Source organism: Heloderma suspectum, chromosome 7 (genome assembly GCF_057233095.1).
Source record: "Heloderma suspectum isolate Gila_16-S chromosome 7, 16-S_ref, whole genome shotgun sequence".
Classification (NCBI taxonomy): Eukaryota; Metazoa; Chordata; class Lepidosauria; order Squamata; family Helodermatidae; genus Heloderma; species Heloderma suspectum.
The window spans coordinates 75608104-75627262 of NC_139464.1; the positions used below are offsets into that span (position 1 = coordinate 75608104).

Here is a 19159-nt window from a genome sequence, read left to right on the forward strand (position 1 = left end):
AAAGTGCCAATCCTTCCACAACACACACACAATGCTGTTTGAACTTCACAATCTAGGATGAGATCCAAAGAGGCACCTGGAAGATGGAATCCCAAAGATCCTGGTGCTTGTACTTTACTCTTTGGATCCCATCCCTAGATTTTAAGACTTTCAATTTATCAGACCTGCTTTAATAACAAAAATTATAACAGAGACGGGACACTGCACTCTTATTTTACAAGGACACCAACATTGCATTCCTGACAAAGAATTCTACCATCTTTTTTGTTCTGCAAATCTTCTACTCCAGGGCATCCTCCGACTAAGTCAACCCCCTACCTTACTGTAACTAAGCCTAAGTACATGTAACCAAACTGTATATTCTTCCCTTTTTACCGCTGCTTGCAGTTGCCTCCTCTTCCACTGTTGTCTCCCATGTGTCAAATTATAAGCACCTTGCAGAAACTTGTCCTCTTTTACTCTGTAAAGTTCTAAGCACTTTGATGGTGCTATATAAATAGTCATCTGATTCTAAATATGGGTCTGGTGGGGTGGCTGGATTCTCACAATTAAGCAGCTCCTTCTATGCATAGACAGGTTGCTTACCTGTAACTGTAGTTCTTCGAGTGGTCATCTGTGCATTCACACATGTGGGCTCTGCGCCTGCACAGAGACTCGTTCGGAAAACTTCCAAGCTGAGCAAAGTTTTGGTGGGAACTCCTCCCCCACCATCCATATTATATACTGCACGGGTTCCTGCCTTCCCCTCAGTTCCTTAAGACTGCAAAGGCAGTGTCAAGTCCAAGGAGCAACACACCTTGTTACCAGTAAGAGATAATATTGACACCAAAGTGGGAATGGTGGGAGGGTTGTGTGAATGTACAGATGACCACTCGAAGAACTACAGTTACAGGTAAGCAACCTGTCTTTCTTCTTTGTGGTCTCTGTGCATCACACATATGGGCGAATAACAAGCTGACTTACTGAAGGTGGGTTGGTGTCTTACTGCAGTACCGATGAGAGCACAGCCCTACCAAAAGCACAGTCTGATCGGGCCCGAACATCCAGTCTATAGTACCTTATAAAACTCAAGGGTTAAGACCGGGTAGCTGCCTTGCATAGGTCCACTAGAGGTGCCCCTCTTGCAAAGGCCATCGTCGCCACTCCCCATGTTGAATGTGCTTGGATTCGAGGCAGTAGGTCCCTTCCCGAGACTTGGTATGCTAATCGAATAGTCTGTACTATCCAGGATCCTAGTCTCCAGGGCTGATAAGCCTTTACTATGCCCTCCATAGCAAAGGAATAAGCGTTGTGATTTACGGAAAAACTCGGTCCCTGATTTATAAAAAGCCAGGTCTTTCAGGACATCTAAAGTGTGTAATCTCTTCTCCAAGTCCGAAGTCAGAGAAGGAAAGAAGGCAGGGAGGACAACTGGTTGATTCGCATGAAAGTCCGTCACCACTTTCGGGAGAAAAGCTATGTCCAGCCTGAGTATTACCTTTTCCTTGTGGAAAATGCTATAAAGAGGGTCTATATGTAAAGCCGAGAGCTCACTCGCTCTTCTCGAGGTTGCAATCGCTACCAAAAAGGCAACCTTCCAAGAAAGGAGTCTCAAATCTATGGTAACGAAAGGTTCAAACGGGACCCATGTTAGACTGTTAAGCACCAGTGATAAGTCCCATTGAGGAATGAAGTCTTTCATCGGAGGGGCCAAGTTCCTGAGTCCCCATAAAAATTGTTTGAATAAGGGGTGGCTGAAAATCGAAAAACCCTGCAAGCCACCTCTCATTGCAGATATTGCTGAGGTATATATTCTAATAGAAGAATATTTCAGACCTCTGCTGTATAAGTGTTGGAGAAAACATAAAATTTCTGTAAGTGAACAGTTGTTAGGATCACAATCGTTTGCAGCCACAAGCTTTGTAAAAGCAGCCCATTTGGCGGAGTAGGAACAGCATATTGACAGCGTTCTCACTGCAGCTAGTATTGTCTGTATGTTTGTCGGTATCAATGAAGGGCGGTCCTTGGACATCGAATCCTCTATGATGTGAGCTTCAAAGTGTGGAGATCGGGATGATGAACCTGACCTCGGTCCCAAGAAATTAGGTCGTCTATTTGTGGAAGCAGAAGACAATGTCCCTTTGCCAAGTCCCTCGGCATTTTGAACCAAGGTTGTCTCAGCCACCACGGGGTATCTTCCCTGATTTCCAAAACTACTCGTGAGAGAGGAAATGGAGGAAAAAGGTAGAACAGAGTTCCCTTCCATTCCAGGAGGAAAGCATTGCAGACTGATCCCTGACCGACTCCCGCTTTGGAGCAAAAGTTTTTGCAAACCACATTCCCAGTAGTTACAAAAAGATCTATCACTTTGTGAAGATCGTTCCCAGAATTGACCTGGCTAATTGCCATTCGTGGGAGCACTGGTGAAGGCAACTGAGAGAGTCTGCTAGAACGTTGTCTGCTCCAGCGATATGGAGAGCTGTTGTAAATGTTTACGACCCAGTTGTAAATGTTCATGGTAAGATGAAGAAGGCTTGGAGAATGTGTTCCCCCTTGCTTGTTTAGGCACCATAAAACTGTGGTATTGTCCATGAAAATGTGAATATGTTGATGCAGAAGATACAGCTTGAAGGCATGCAGGGCCTTCCAAACTGCCATTAACTCTAGGAAATTTATGTGGGAGGCAACCTCTGTGGGAGATCCTAGACCCTGCATTTGTAGAGGATCGCAATGGGCTCCCCAACTTATTAAAGAAGCATCTGTCATCAGGACCCTGGACGGAGGAGAGGGGAGAAAGGCATTCCCTGAATCAGATGTGTGGGATTCATCCACCACATCAGGGTGAGAGCGATATCCTCCAGTACTGTAAGGCTGACCAAAAAAGTATTGTCGGTTGCGTTAAAAGCCCAAATGAACCAATTTTGTAAGGGCCTCATTTGCAGTTGGGTCCATTCTATGACTGACACCGTCGCTGCCAGGTGGCCCAGCAAACATCGAATATTGCATGCTCTGGTGTGGCGCTTGAAAAATACCAAAGTGGTATGGGTGACCAAGTCTTTGACGTGACTTGAGGGGAGATACGCCTGGCCAGACCTGGAATTGAGTATAGCTCCTATGAGCTGTACTCTTTGTGTGGGAGTCAAGTGGGATTTTTCCCTGATAATCCTGAGTCCTAGCACCTAGAGGAGGTTCAGAACAACTACAATAGAAGAAGCTAGGGCTTCCTGGGAGACATCCACCAAAAGCCAACTGTCAAGGTACGGGTAGACTGCTATGCCCTTAATATGGAGGTAAGCGCAAACCATGGCCATACACTTTGTGAGCACACATGGAGCTGTTGATAAACCAAATGAAAGGACCTTGAACTGGAAGATTTCTGGACCGATGGCGAAACGACGGAATTTCCTGTATGATTCCTCTATCGCTATGTGGAAGTATGCATCCTTGAGAAAGACTGTGGTGAACCACAAGCCCTTTTGAAGGAGGGTAGAATCATAGCTAGTAGAGTCATTCTGAATCTCTTGGTAGTGACGAATCTGTTCAGGTCCCAAAGATCTAGAATGGGTGGAAGGCCCTTGTCCCATTTGGGCACAGTGAAATACCTGGAAAAAAGCCCCCCACCCTGAGCCTTGGGAGAAGGCGCTGAATAGCTCCTTTCATGAGAAGAGATTTTATTTCTTCTTGTAGGGCTCTTGAAGATGGCGTGGTCCATACCGAACCTAACGGCAGAAGGGTGTCGAATTCTATTCTGTATCGTTGGTGAACAACAGTCAGTGCCCGCTTGTCAGATATTATTCTTGTCCAAGCTGCATAAAAATTCTTCAAGAGATCCCCAAAAGGTAGGTTGTAAGGGTCAATCTACAGAGAAAAAAGGCTGGAGTCAAAGAGGCTTAGAGGACCTGTCGCCCTTCATTTTTTGTTGATAGTTAGTAGAGGGGTAGTTTTTCCTTTGCTGTTGATGAGATTGATATCTAGATGCTCGATCCCCAGATTGCTTAGAGGCATAAGTTTGCTGTTGTCAGTACCAACGACAAGGACGGTATGAGGCGTGCTGCTGTTGCTGAGGTTGCACTTCGCTCATACCCATTTTATGAGCAGTAGTTCTTGCTTTTTGGACAGAATCCATTTCCTCATCCGTTTTCACATTAAATAATCCCTCTCCATCGAAAGGTATGTCTTCTATTCTCGACCGAGCATCCGGGGTCAAACCTGCAGAGCAGAGTCAAGTGTGCCGCTTTAAAGCAACCGAACCAACCATCACCTTCACAGTGCAGTCAGCCTAGTGATGAGCTATATTTATCTGCTGGTGGAATAGTTTGGATGCCTCTGTGTGGAACATTCTTGCTAACTCCTTTGGTCCTCAGGGAGGCAGGCACTAAGGGAATCCATTTTTCCCCAAAGGAACAATTGGTACCTGGCCATCTTGGCCTGATAGTTTGAAACTCAAAGTCCCAATGCTGCTGAGGAATAAAGGCAACGTCCCACCAGATCTAACTTACAGCCCTCTTTATCTACAGGTGAAGCATGTGATTTTTGAGAGTGGCCCTGAGCAGATTCTATAATTAATGAATTCAGTTTGCGGTGTGCAAAGAGGAAAGAAGCATCTGACTCTTGAACCCGATACATGGATTCAAGTGTTTTAGAAGCTGGGGCCATGGATGAAGGCATTTTCCAAGTCTGTTCTACTGCGTGTAAAAGGGCTGTAAGAAAAGGAATGGCTATGGGGCTAGACATATCCGTCATGATGGCATCAAATACTGGATCATGAAGTTGTTCTGTACCTCAATTCCTAGTGATCGAGCCATTCTGCTCAGAAAAATGCCCCATATCCGACCTCTTTTTTTTTATATAAGATTGATATGATATAGAAATGTAAGGTTGTATACTAAATTGTAGGATTGTTAAGGTTATAGATATAGTCTTTAAAACAGAATGAAATTGGAGACCGGGGGGTGTTGAAGCTTAAATTCAGTTTGTTAGGGGGGAGGTAGGGGGGGGGAGCGAGGGGGAAAGAATTTTATTTTTTCTTCGCTTCCTTTCCTCCTCCCTTTTCCCTTTTTTTTTTCCTCTTTCTTTTTTCTTCTCTTTTTGTTATTGTGGTGTCCTCATCAGAATATTGTATTGCTGGCAAATTGAAGCATTGATGAGGTTGTTGGTAATTTTGGTACTGTTTATTTCATTCATATAAAATAAATAAAAATATATTAAAAAAAAAGAAAAGAAAAATGCCCCATATCCTTGGAAGGCGACACTCTATCTCTTGTTCCAGTAATGAGACAGAAGGGGGGGGGGAGAGAAGAAAAGGAGGAAGAGTCAGACTGGTAGTCCTCTCCCGAGTCAGGCAATGGGGTAGGTTGTCTCTGTGTTACTTGTATAGTGCTGTGGGGCGGAATTGGAGGAGCCGGACAATCCCGACAGGACTCCTATAACATTATAGATGTAGTACGCCTTGGTACGGGAGGAAGAGGCAAGAAAACGTCCTGAGTTTCGGACCATGGAACTTGCTCAGATTAAAATGGAGCATAGGATGGAGAGGTTGCTCCCAAATAATGAGATCAAGGAAAAGGTCTCGATCCCTTCTAAGTCTCCAATCTTCATCTTGCCACAATCTACAGGGACGAGAAGACCAATCAGAATGCCAATCCCATTCACAGGTTGGAGAACAGGAACGATCACAGTCATATTGTTCGTGCTGATAGTCCATACGATATCAATCAGGAGATCGGAGAAGGCAAGGCACTTTGTTGAGGAGACAACATAGGCTGGTACCGAGGAGACTGTAGTTGCACATCCTGATGGCCTGGTGTCAGAGACCTAGATTGTCGGTTTCGAACTGTCAGGACTGGTCGGCATGGAAGAGGTGGTGTGTCCCTCAATTCACCCTCAGAGGCTGTAGAGCCCAGATCCAAAACCACTATTTGTGTGGGTGAGGCTACAGTATGTATAGGTGAGTTAAGCAGAATTGGTAGAGGAAGGATGTCCCTCTTCTTCTCTTACTGTTTAGAGACCTTCTTCTTCTTTGTGTCTGGTCTGTCTGCAGCTGATTTGGGGCATTTAGCCTTCTTAGAAAGTTTTCTGGCCACCGAAAGGGTTAGAGTCCTACCCAGTGTTGGTGGGTCTGCTCAAACCAGCTCCATAATTGATGGAGGGGGGAAGTTTGAGCTGTAGAAGCTGTCCCCTTCGCCCTTGTTGAATGAGAAACAGCGGACTGTTCATGAGGTGTTTGGGCCTTAGGCATGTCTACTGCCCGAAGGGCCTGTTGCCAAAGGATCGCTTTTAGTTGATCGGCCCGATTCTTGTGGGCCTGCTTCGATAAGGATTGGCAGTGATGGCAAGATTCCACTTTGTGGGATTCACCCAAACAAATCAGGCAGAGAGAGTGACCATCCGAAGAAGGCACTTTACTGCCACAAGCAGTACATTTTCTAAATGGCGCCTTTTGGGCCATAAGGTGCAAGATGCATTGCTGCGGAGGCGAGCATAATCCTCCTCCTCTTTCACCTCTTTTTTTTAAAAAAAAGATATAAGTAGACGAAGACAAGGTAGAAAGAAGCAAGGAAGGAAAAGAGAAGATACTGAAATACTCAGCACTGACTAAATGTCAAAGCAGCTCCCTACGAAATAACCCTGAGGCGGTCGAAAGGAACTGAAAGGAAGGCAGGAACCTGCACAGTATATAATATGGATGGTGGAGGAGGGGTTTCTGCCAAAACTTTGCTCAGCTTGGAAGTTTCCCGAACGAGCCTCTGCGCAGGCACAGAGCCCATATGTGTGATGCAGAGACCACGAAGAAGAACCAGTACTGCTGAGGGACAGGGCTCCTTGCTCTGGGTCACTATCTGCCCTACTGCACTGGACCCTGGAGCAGAGAAGAGGCAGCCACATAGCCACAAAGGCAGTAGCATGTAACGGTGAGGGACTGGAAGGACATTTTGTTCTGTCCCTCTTGCTAAGCAGCTAGAAAGCTTGGGATGCCCCCTGCTAGCCACTTGCTAACCCCTGCTAGCAACTGATGGCAAAACTTTGTGCCTCCCCTGGGCCTGGCAAGGTGCAACCCTGCAAGCTTAAGCCCTGCAAGGTGTACCTTTCCTACAGTTTGAAAACAACTGTTATCATATGTCCTATACACACACAGTTCCAAAGTCACTTGGTTCACCATTTATTTATGGGGACTGGGAGGAAACGGGCCTCCCCCTCCCCATAAATACTGCTAGGCAGGGGAAATATGCTTCAGAGCTTTGTTCACAACACACTGCACTCCCTATTGAGTCCCTCTCAGTGGATGTTGCACTGCTGATTAAGGCATGGGTTTCTCTCTCATTCTAAGTGTCCCCAAATGCAGCACCATATTTTTCCTCATAGAGTGAATGGCAGGGACTTGCTTATCCCGGAGAAAGTGAAAGAGCGTAGTGCACTTAGTGACACTGCTGAAGTGGGGGGCTAAGGTTACTCCCTGCTCTTTTTGACCCCAGTTGATTTTGTTTTGTCTTTTCCTAAGAACACTGTTGATTTCACCAGTTCTCTTTGTCCTACAGAATTTAAATGGGGTTGTAGAAAATGAAGCTCTTCCTGTACTCATAGTTCCATTCTGGACTGTTTCTTGGTAATGCTACAGTGTTAAAGAATTCTGGGAACTGCCTTATAGAATTTCTATCCCGCCTCATCACTTATGGTGGTTTATAGTAAAACATTAAAAACTGAAACACATTAAAACATGGCGGAGAAGCGCGTTATGTGATATACAGCTCCCAGACCATGAAGGACTATGTCAGTAGAGAGAGAAATTGTGAATCCTGATAAGCAAGTTCCTGAAACAACACAATATTTGAACAGGCACAGAAAACAATCCAGGATACTCTTAATCCACACTTGTCCAGTACTGAGCAACAGTCTGTGTAAAAGTAATTATCTTGCATCTGTTTCCTTTATATAAGACGTAGCTGTTCTATACAACTGACTACACATTCCTGATTCAGAATAAGAAACAGTTTACTTTTCACAGTACTAGAAATCAAGATTTCAATAGACGTTTTTGAATTTTTCAAATCAAATTATAGAATGAAGTTAAAGGCATATGAACAAAGTACCAGACATGCTCATGCATACACCAAGCTTTTCATACATACAATTTTAAAGCACTGCCCTTAATGCTCAGCTTAGCTTTCAATGTATTAATTTCAAAGAGTAGGTACAAAAAATGCAGAGAATAGCTTTTCTAATATGAAAGGAAGAACATTTATAAAAATTGTGACTTAAATCTGAGCTTCAAAGGGAAATGCAAGTTCCACTGGCTCATTAATAACACATTATTAAGCATTATACTTTTCATATTCCTGTAAAGATTTTTTCCTTATCATTTCTAACTAATAAAATGAAACAGTTTTGAGAGGAAGGATCCGTTTTTATCATTTCAGAATATCTTTCTTTCTCAAAATACTCCCAAAGAACAATTCGTCTTCCTGCTCAGAGATATAATTATGTCTTTATTAGTTCTGAATTGCATTATAGTAGGAATTTCTTGATATCTTGGCAACTCATGCCGAGTGTGGGAGACTAACAAGATGGAGTTTACGTAATTTTTTTTTAGAGACTGATATCAAAAAACAAATAAAATCAAAACTAAAGTGTTTATGGAAGCAACAAAGAAGGCAAGGCTTTCTGCTCATTTTCACTCTTCAGTACAGATATTTTACAATGTATCCTTAAGGACATCTGATGTGTCTTAGTGCACTTCACAGGTACGTTATTATAGCCCTTAAATGCATGCATGCACATAAGCATTCATAGTGATATGGCCACCCATAGTATTTTAGAACAAAGTTCAGCAACCCAGTAATCATTTTATATTTTGAATGTATTTCTATTTTGTCTGAAATGAACGCAAGCAGGGTTGATTTGATTTAAATCATGATTTAAATCGCTTCTCTGAAGGACACAATTTTAATGACTTAAATACAGTTTGAATCACTAGTGTGGAAGATTGTATTTAATAATCATTTTTAGTAGTTTTAGTAGTAGTAATTTAGTAGAAGTACATTATTGTTTAATATAATCTTAATACATATTCATAGATGTAGGTTTCATTAAAAGGTAGGTACACCATGGATGATACACGAAGCAGAAATTTCCTCGGGAATCAGGACTGCGTGAATATGTTCCGTTCAGTTTTGGTTTCACTTTCTATTGCCCTCCCCATCCCTTGCATTTATATCCAGACTCCTCCTCCTTGTTCAGATCTACTCCATCTCCCCAAATTCTCTATTCATTGATGTTCTATTCATTCTCTATTCATTGACCGTCTCTATTTTTGCACCTAGAGAGAGAGAAGGTCACGAGAGAGACAGACAGAGCAGGCACTTCTGCATACCACTGACAGTGCAGAACAGGACAGATCAGAAAGAATATAATTAGAAGTTGTATAATTAGTATTCATGATTATATCCTTGACCTAGGCTCTTTTTTACTAATTGTTTTAAGAACATGTCAAAATATGATTTAAATCCAAAAAAATCCATTAAAAAAATCTGTACCAGCCCTGGTCCCAAGGCTTTGGAATAGATAATACACATTATGGAACAGATCTGATACACACATGCATATATGAAATGAAATATTCAAATATAAAATACCAGGTACTAAATCCACACACTATTAATCTTCACTTGAAAACTGAAGTCAGTCTAACTAGGATGATCCTAGCACAATTTTTAAAAAAGTCTTGTGTTCAGCTTTGACTCTTATGAAGTGGGAGTTTTTAACTGTAAGCTGGCCCACAATATATACAGCATGGTTAAAAGTACAGTTAAGTGTTTTAAATCCTATTAATTTTAATGGGAGAGATTTAAGCACATGCTCAATTCTCCCACTGAAACTGAAGAGACTTTAACGGCAAATGTCTATGAGGATATTCAGCCGCCTCCAAACTTGAAGGGAACTGATTATCCAATGCAGGGCGGGGGAATCGTGGAGGGGATCTTCTCCTCTGCACTCCAGCAGCCCTGCATTTATGGCTAGACAGCCAATTTTGGCTGCCTAGCCAGGGCGCCTCAGAGCGGGTGGTGGCAGAGGCCAGATGGCACATCGGAAGCATTGTAATGGTGCTTCCGTCGTCCCTTCTCCTTCCCCAGGATTGCCCCCCTTTTGGCCACTCTGTATTGCTCTTGGGAGCGTGGAGACAAGGACAAACCATGCCACCTATGACGCTGACCAGTGGTCATAGGATTGCGCCCTAAAGTACTTAACTTTGTCAAGACTGTGCTCATTGGCAGAAGACTTGGCAATTTAATTCTCTCTTTTGTTACAATTTGACAAAGCAAAAAATTAAATCTTCAAAATACTGCAGAAAAAAGTAATTATTTTGTTTATATGCCAACAGGTACACAAATATAACAGAATTATATGATATACTGAACTTGTGAACATTCACTTCAAATTTAAGCCCAATTTATTCATTTTAAGTGTTTTGAGGGCGCCTTTTGGGAAACAAATCCTCTTAAGGTAGCATACAACGTATGGACCACAAAACTAAAACAATATATTAACTGCAATCCTATGCCTTAAATGGGACTTGCTCCTATATAGGCATGTATAGTATTGCAGGCTAAAACTTTTAAAATGTTAAACATTATAAAATAAAAATTGTAAAATTATTTTTAAAAAGATAAATGACAATAGTAAAACAGAATTAAATAATGATCAAATAGTGCAATATCACCATAATATCCAATGAAATCAATCAACACAAAGCTACATGGAACTCACATTTACTGAAAGAAGCATTAAGAGTAAGAGGAGTGATGAGCTAACAGGAGGAAAACGTACTCCTTCTCCTGAACATGACTACGGAAAAATCCTACTGGCACCCCCTTCCCCCACATCCACAATGTTATGCCCATTATAGAAAGGATTACTCTAGGAAGTATGGAAACTGCTGGACAGTATGGGGTCAATCAAAATTTGCAAAGAATTATGGATGACAAAAAGGTTAATACTGCAAAGACAGGGATGGTCAACTGTCAACCCTAAAAGCAGTTTTACCCCGAAGGCCTACCAAATTTTGTTCAAGATTGGATAAGAAGTTTGCCCACAATTTCACTCATAAGAAACACTTACGTTCTGAGAAATAAATGGTGATAAGACATACTTAATGTTATCTTATTTCATTTGGAGTTTGTATGCAATGCCCCAGCTTCACTACATGCGCTCCGTAATTGAAGTCCTACTGCTAGATGGTTCCATAGACAGAGTGGCCCAAAAGTAGGTATACAGTATAGTTTATTTGCATTTTATTACATTGTTTATTACACTTACATTTGTTTAACACTGTTTAATCTCGTAAGTGCTCGAAATGTATTCCATCAACTGTCACTCCCTGTCACTCATTCTTCCCAACTCCACCCACACATCTTCTACTCATACGTTCTCTCCCCGTCCCATCAACATTCTAAACAACTGTATACCTACTTTTGGGCCACCTGGTATATGTGTAGCAAAATACTCTTTCAGCTCATGGGCCACTTTCTGTATAACAGAGTTACCCTCTTGAGGATACCAACATACCTCCTCTAGGATCACGGGCAGTGTTAAAACATGCCCACCTGGAACTTTAGAGCTGCCCCAATTGCCATCATCTCTCTTAATACAAGCCTTCCTCTTCCCTCTGAGCTCATTAGCCTTGCAGTTACTAGAAGACGTTAGGACTCACTCCCTTAGCAGACTAATAGGGAGTGTAGCATGAAGGCACCAGCCTCCTACTTTAATTGCAAATTAGTGTATTTGTGCCTAGGAAAGCTGGATGGGATAAAGGACTTTGGAGAGGAAAGGTGAGCACTGTAATTTCAGAGTAAACTCCTAGACTGAGTTCGCACGTCACAATAAACCATGGTGGTTTATAAGCTCACAAGCGTATAAACCACCATGGCTTATCATGCCATATGCAAGCAATTTTCCCCTGCCAGCGTGGCTTATTAAGCCAAAATAAACCACTCTGATAAGCCATGGTCTACAGTGAGACTGATTTAAACCACCATGGCTTATCGTGCCATCTGGCACTCCACATTGACTTAAAGAGTGGTTTAAAAGGCCCACATAGAGTCACTTGGCAACAGTGGTCAAAACTGCTGCCGCTGTGCTACAGCCAGCAGATCTCTGTTTCTGAGATCTGCCTAGCAGCCAGGTACAGATGGCCAACGACAATAGCGCTAAACCACCCCTGAAACACCGAAATAGTGCAACCACGCTACCGCGACATAGTGCAAAGTAAAAAGACAGCTGCTCTATATGGCACCAATTGCCCTATCTCCCAAGAGCGCAACAGCAAAATAGCAGTAGCACATAGTGAAAAGTAAAAAGACAGCACCTCTGTATGGCAAATTGCCCTATCTCCTAATTGCACAACAGCAAAATAGCACTACTGTGACACAGTGCAAATTAAAAAGAGAGCTGCTCTATATAGCACCAATCACCCTATCTCACAAGTGCGCAGTTGAGAAATAGTGCTACCGCAATACCATGACACAGTGCAAACTAAAAATAAGGAGCTGTCAAAAGCGTGCTACTGCCAGTGTGGGAAACAAACAAAAAAGGAATGCCTCTCTACTAGGGGAAACTGTGTGTGAAGTTTTGTCCCGGTCCTGCAAATTTCCATGGGTTTATAGACGCCACCCCCTTTTTGGTGAACACAGGGTTTTCACGCAGCTGTGTGTGAAATTTTGTCCCGAGCCTGCAAACTTCCAAGGGTTTATAGATGCCACCCCTTTTTTTAGCACACGCAGGTTTTTTGCTCCTTTGAAGTGAGGAACTGCAGCACGAGGGCAGGAAGTGGTATCCAGTGAAAAGGAAGCTGGGATACCGTCCCAGCCGAGCAGGAAGACTGTACAGGGAGGAGGGGTGAGGGCGGGGAAAATAAGTTCTACACAGTAGATTATTTGTCTGATCGTGTGGGAGATATAGTAGCTTATAAACTACTGTGAGTAGGTTATATACCACCATGGCTTAAAGTGACATGCGAACCTGACCCCAGCATCAGAAGACAAATAGCAGTTGGGGCTCATTCCCTCCTTGTAAAAGTTCTCTTGTTTGTTTGCTTGTTGCCACTGCTGCAAATACCAGTTGCCACCAGCAACTGAAGGACAGAGTTGTCCCACTGGAGGAAGAGGAGGTGGTGGAAGAGCACCTTTCTGCATCCAGGGAAAGAGGGGTGGCTTCAGGCTTGCAAGAGCACAGGTTGCTTGGTACTGGCAGGAGCACCGAAATTCCTCTCCATCCTTGCAAACATGATACATGAAGCTATTTCTATGGCAAACATGGGGGGGCGGTAGACGTCTTGTGGTATAGTACCTTAAAAACAGAGTTACAGTGCAATTGTATGTATGTCTACTCAGAATTAAGTCCCACAGAGTTTAATAGGACTTTCTTTGAGGTAAATGTGCATAGGATTGCAACCTATGCAGAAGGGAAAATGAAAAGAAGGTGGGGTGGGTAGATGACGGTACTGTAAAAACAGCAGCAGAATGCTGTGAGATATTTAGAGGCTATAACATCTGAAGTAATAAGAACAGTGCTCCTAAGCATCAACAGTGCCTTTCCTTCAGTTGTACAAAACTGTATTTCAGTTCTAACCAAATAATACCATAATGATCACCACACTAAACTAGCTAAGCTTTCCATCGAGTAACTTAGGTACTTGGTTACAGATGTTCATTTTATATTTTGTATTTTTTCTAAAGTATATATATTTACTCTTCCTACAACAAAATGGGGCTTACTCCTAAGTAAATGTGTTTATGATGTCCCATGATGAGTTGAGTTTGAAATATGAAAATCTGCACATCTCAGCAGTCTTTTTTTTACCAGGGTTGCCATTGTTGTTGTTGTTGTTATGATTGTTCTCTAACATGTCAGGAATACAGCAGCTGTGGAATGGTGGGGTGGATGTTTGGCATTCTGACTCTGCAGCGACCTGCCCAGCCAACTGGGCAATTGCACTTGTGACCTGGGCCATTGTAGGGAGCGAGACCCTGACAAGAGGAAGCACAGACGCACTGTCTGCTCACATATCTGGTGCAGGGCCAGAGGCCTTCTTCATCTGTTGCTTCCTCCAAGCTGGCACAGGCCCCTTACCTTGGGGGACAGCAGAAGTGGTTTTGCTGGCAAGAAAGGTTTGAATGAGCAGCAATGTCTGAATTACGGGGAAGATCACTTAGGAGTGCATGACTTGGGCTGGCTGGTTAGCTTGAGTGCGTCTGGAGCTCCTTGGCTCTGCAATCATCTTTCTGGAGTGCATTTGATTTTTGCATGATCCATGTGGCCAGATTGTGGTGGATGTATAATCCTCCTTGACATCAGGGATTTTCACTACGCAAGAGAAAGGTGAATAGATGTCAGAGTAGGGTTGTTAGAGAAATCCACCGTGGATTCAAATGAGGCCAGATTCTTTGGAATCCGGCCTCAGGAGTCCGCAGTGGATCGGCACCACTTACCTCCGCTCCAGGAGGATTGGAGGCAGAACAGCACTCGGCTGCTTCTTCCACCGGAACCGTTCGCCTCTTCCACCGGAGCTGTTCACCTCCTCCACACCAATCGCCATTGCTTAAAAAAGAAAAGAAAAAAAGTGGTGATCGGCAGGATGTGCCCGTAGACTTATACGCAAATAGAGCCGTGAATCTTGCATATAAGTCTATGTGTCCATAGGCTTATACGCAAGATTCACGGCTCTATTTGCGTGTAAGTCTATGGGCACATCCTGCCGATCACCTTTTAAAAAAAGTATTTAAAGAAATGGCAATTGGTGCGAAGGAGGCAAACGGCTCTGGCTGGCAAGGTAAGCGGTCCTATAGCCGGTGCAGCTCCAAGGAATCCTCTCAGAGAGGAGCCGCTCCGGAGGATTCCGGGGGGTGGGGACGGACGGATCGCCACCCCCCCCATGGATTCCCCACCGGAACGGATGGTGGGGAATCCGTACAACCCTATGTTGGAGGAGGATAGGCTTCTTGTTCTTTTGTGTTCAAAAGCCACAATGTGGCACCTTAAAGACTCACAAATTTATTGTGGCATAATAAGGTTTCATGGACTGGAATCTACTGTAAAGAAAGGTATTTTGAAAGATGTTGCTTTTCATGTGACTGGAGAAAAATGGCAGTTGCTGAAATAAAAGTGCAGGAGTCCTGATCATCTCTGCTGCATCTGATCCCCCTGGACTAGCTAGCTTTTTGCCCACATGTGCGTCCCCTCCCACTGCCTCCCTTGAATCTTTCTGCCTGTGGGTTTTTTTCCTGATATCAAATGCCCCCCTCTCTCCTGTCCATACATCCCTTTTTACAAATAGGGGTGTCCTTAGGAGACAGAGTCCTTTAAAGACACACACGTCCACATTTTAGAGCTTGTGGCAGCTGCCCCAGATAGCTGATTTGGGGCATCAGGAAAAAGCAACAAATTATTCATTATCTAATTTATTATTATTGTATTCTCACTGCAAGGGAAGGGGAGAGTCACTTGTAGGATTTTCTGCCTCAAGGGCAAAAACAACTTGATTAGCTTAGGTACTACTATGCACCTTGGCTGGAGGGGCAGAGGAGGCATTATTTATTGGTCTGCCTCAGGCAGCAAAACGTCTTGGTGCCAGCCCTGGACGTGGCTGTAGAGTGGGAAAAGGTAGCTGAGACAGTACAGGAAATTATATGAGGTAGGAAAACAACTGAGGGTACAGAGAGGTCTTTGGATGGGGAAACATGTTCAGGATTACATCTAACTTATTGTGTAATCCTAAACATGTTTAGTCAGAGGTAAGTCATGCTGAGTTCAATGGGTGCAAAAGCTGGTTTGAAACTCAACATTAAAAAAACGAAGATCATGGCATCTGGCCCCATCATTTCCTGGCATATAGAAGGGGAAGAAATGGAAGCAGTGACAGATTTTATTTTCTTGGGCTCCAAGGTCACCGCAGACGGTGACTGTAGCCATGAAATTAAAAGACGCTTGCTCCTTGGGAGGAAAGCTATGGCAAACCTAGACAGCGTAGTAAGAAGCAGAGGCACCACCTTGCCGACAAAGGTTCGTATAATCAAAGCTATGGTTTTCCCAGTAGCAACGTATGGCTGTGAGAGCTGGACTATAAGGAAGGCTGAGCACCGAAGAATTGATGCCTTCGAACTGTGGTGCTGGAGAAGACTCTTACGAGTCCCCTGGACTGCAAGGAGGTCAAATCAGTCAATCCTAAAGAAAATCAACCCTGACTGCTCCTTGGAAGGACAGATACTGAAGCTGAAGCTCCAATATCTTGGCCACCTAATGCGAAGAGAAAACTCCCTGGAAAAGACCCTGATGCTGGGAAAGACTGAAGGCAAAAGGAGAAGGGGACAGCAGAGGATGAGATGGCTAGATAGCATCACCGATGCAATGAATATGGACTTGAGCACACTCTGGGAGAGAGCGCAGGACAGGAAGGCCTGGCGTGCTATGGTCCATGGGGTCACGAAGTGTTGGACACGACTTAACGACTGAACAACAAAGTCTCTACAGAAATACTAGAACTCTTCACTATTGTTCTGTTTAGCTCATCCTGAAACACAGAGAGCCTACAGAGCCTCTCCGAGCACGAGGAGCCCCAGTTACGAAGTGTCTCAACCCCAGTGACAAAGCATCAGCAAACAAGCGAGTTAAGCAACTGTGCAAGGGAAAGGTAAGTGAAATTACTTAATTATCTATTAAAGTATGTCAGGTAATCATTTAAAATGGATAAACAGCAGCTGAAGCCAAAACAAGGGCACAGCTAAATCCCAGAGGGATAACCCTTTCCAAACTTACAAGAGTGAGCTAAATATCGGGGGGGGGGGGGATCCAGCAAGAACTTACACACCTTGCAGCCTTGAAATTAACAAAGACTCCTGAGTGGTAGAAAAGACCCCTTCATGGATCACTGCCTTGTTGTGGCGAAGGGGCTTGCGTAACTCAGTGAAGCCATAAGCTATGCCGTGCAGGGCCACGCAAGACGGACAGGTCATGGCAGAGAGTTCTGACAAAATGTGGTCCACTGGAGAAGGAAATGGCAACCCACTCCAGTATTCTTGCCAAGAAAACCCCATGGAACGTATCACAAGGCTAAAAGAGATGACGCCGGAAGATGAGCCCCTCAGGTCGGAAGGTGTCCAATATGCTACTGGGGAAGAGCAGAGGGTATTTCCAAGTAGCGCCAGAAAGAGTGAAGCGGCTGGGCCAAACCCGAAAGGACACTCAGCTGTGGATGTGTCTGGCGGTGAAAAGAAAATCCGATGCTGTAAAGAACAATACTGTTTAGGAACCTGGAATGTCAGATCATTTCACATGCCAGCAAGGTGATGCTCAAAATCCTACAAGCTAGGCTTCAGCAGTATGCGAACCGAGAACTACCGGAAGTACAAGCTGGGTTTCGAAGAGGCAGAGGAACTAGAGATCAAATCGCCAACATTCGCTGCATCATGGAGAAAGCAAGAGAATTCCAGAAAAATGTCTATTTCTGCTTCATTGACTACGCTAAAGCCTTTGATTGTGTGGATCACAACAAACTGTGGCAAATTCTTAAAGTGATGGGAGTACCAGACCACCTTACCTGTCTCCTGAGAAACCTGTACGAGGGTCAAGAAGCAACAGTAAGAACCAGACATGGAACAACCGATTGGTTCAAAATTGGGAAAGGAGTACGACAAGGCTGCATATTGTCACCCTGCTTATTTAACTTATATGCAGAGTACATCATGAGAAATGCCGGGTTGGATGAATCAGAGGTCGGAATTAAGATTGCCGGGAGAATTATCAACAACCTCCGATATGCAGACGATACCACCCTAAGGGCAGAAAGCGAAGAGGATCTCAAGAGCCTCTTGTTGAGGGTGAAAGAGGAGAGTGCAAAAGCTGGTTTGAAACTCAACATTAAAAAAACTAAGATCATGGCATCTGGCCCTATCACTTCCTGGCATATAGAAGGGGAAGAAATGGAAGCAGTGACAGATTTTACTTTCTTGGGCTCCAAGATCACCGCAGACGGTGACTGTAGCCGTGAAATTCAAAGACGCTTGCTCCTTGGGAGGAAAGCTATGGCAAACCTAGACAGCATAGTAAGAAGCAGAGACATCACCTTGCCAACAAAGGTCCGTCTAATCAAAGCTATGGTTTTCCCAGTAGTAATGTATGGCTGTGAGAGCTGGACTATAAGGAAGGCTGAGCGCCGAAGAATTGATGCTTTCGAACTGTGGTGCTGGAGAAGACTCTTACGAGTGCCCTGGACTGCAAGGAGGTCAAATCAGTCCATCCTAAAGGAAATCAACCCTGAGTGCTCATTGGAAGGACAGATAATGAAGCTGAAGCTCCAATATTTTGGCCACCTAATGCGAAGAGAAAACTCCCTGGAAAAGACCCTGATGCTGGGAAAGACTGAAGGCAAAAGGAGAAGGGGACGGCAGAGGATGAGATGGCTAGATAGCATCACGGATGCAATGAATATGAACTTGAGCACGCTCCGGGAGAGAGCGCAGGACAGGAAGGCCTGGCGTGCTATGGTCCATGGGGTCACGAAGAGTCGGACACGACTGAACGACTGAACAACAACAACAACAAAATGTCAGATCAATGAATCAAGGTAAGTTGGAGGTGGTCAAACATGAGATGGCAAGATTGAACATCGACATCTTGGGAATCAGCAAACTAAAATGGACAGGCATGGGCGAATTTAATTCAGGTGACCATCATATCTACTATTGTGGGCAAGAATCCCTTAGAAGAAATGGAGTAGCACTCATAGTCAACAAAAGGGTGGGAAAAGCAGTACTGGGGTACAATCTTAAAAATGATAGAATGATCTCAGTACGAATCCAAGGCAAACCATTCAACATCACAGTAATTCAAGTCTATGCCCCAACCACTGAGGCCGAAGAAGCTGAGGTTGATTGGTTCTATGAAGACCTACAACACCTTCTAGAACTAACACCAAAAAAAGATGTCCTCTTCATCATAGGGGATTGGAATGCTAAAGTAGGAAGTCAAGAAATCACCGGGATAACAGGCAGGCATGGCCTTGGTGTACAAAATGAAGCAGGACAAAAGCTAATAGAGTTTTGCCAAGAGAACATGCTGATCATAGCAAACACTCTTTTCCAACAGCACAAGAGGCGACTCTACACATGGACGTCACCAGAGGGTCAATATCCAA

General features: G+C 43.9%; 2 protein-coding genes across 4 annotated transcripts in view; both read right to left on the reverse strand.

The window, feature by feature from the left end:
• Positions 1-19159, reverse strand: part of ARID2 (AT-rich interaction domain 2) — a 130627-nt gene that overhangs the window by 74920 nt on the left and 36548 nt on the right. The gene's annotated exons all lie outside the window — the stretch shown is intronic.
• Positions 965-2368, reverse strand: LOC146339968 (uncharacterized). The gene has a single exon (XM_084810659.1). It carries the CDS (start codon positions 2243-2245, stop codon positions 1049-1051), a length of 1197 nt encoding a protein of 398 aa, XP_084666785.1. The 5' UTR covers positions 2246-2368; the 3' UTR covers positions 965-1048.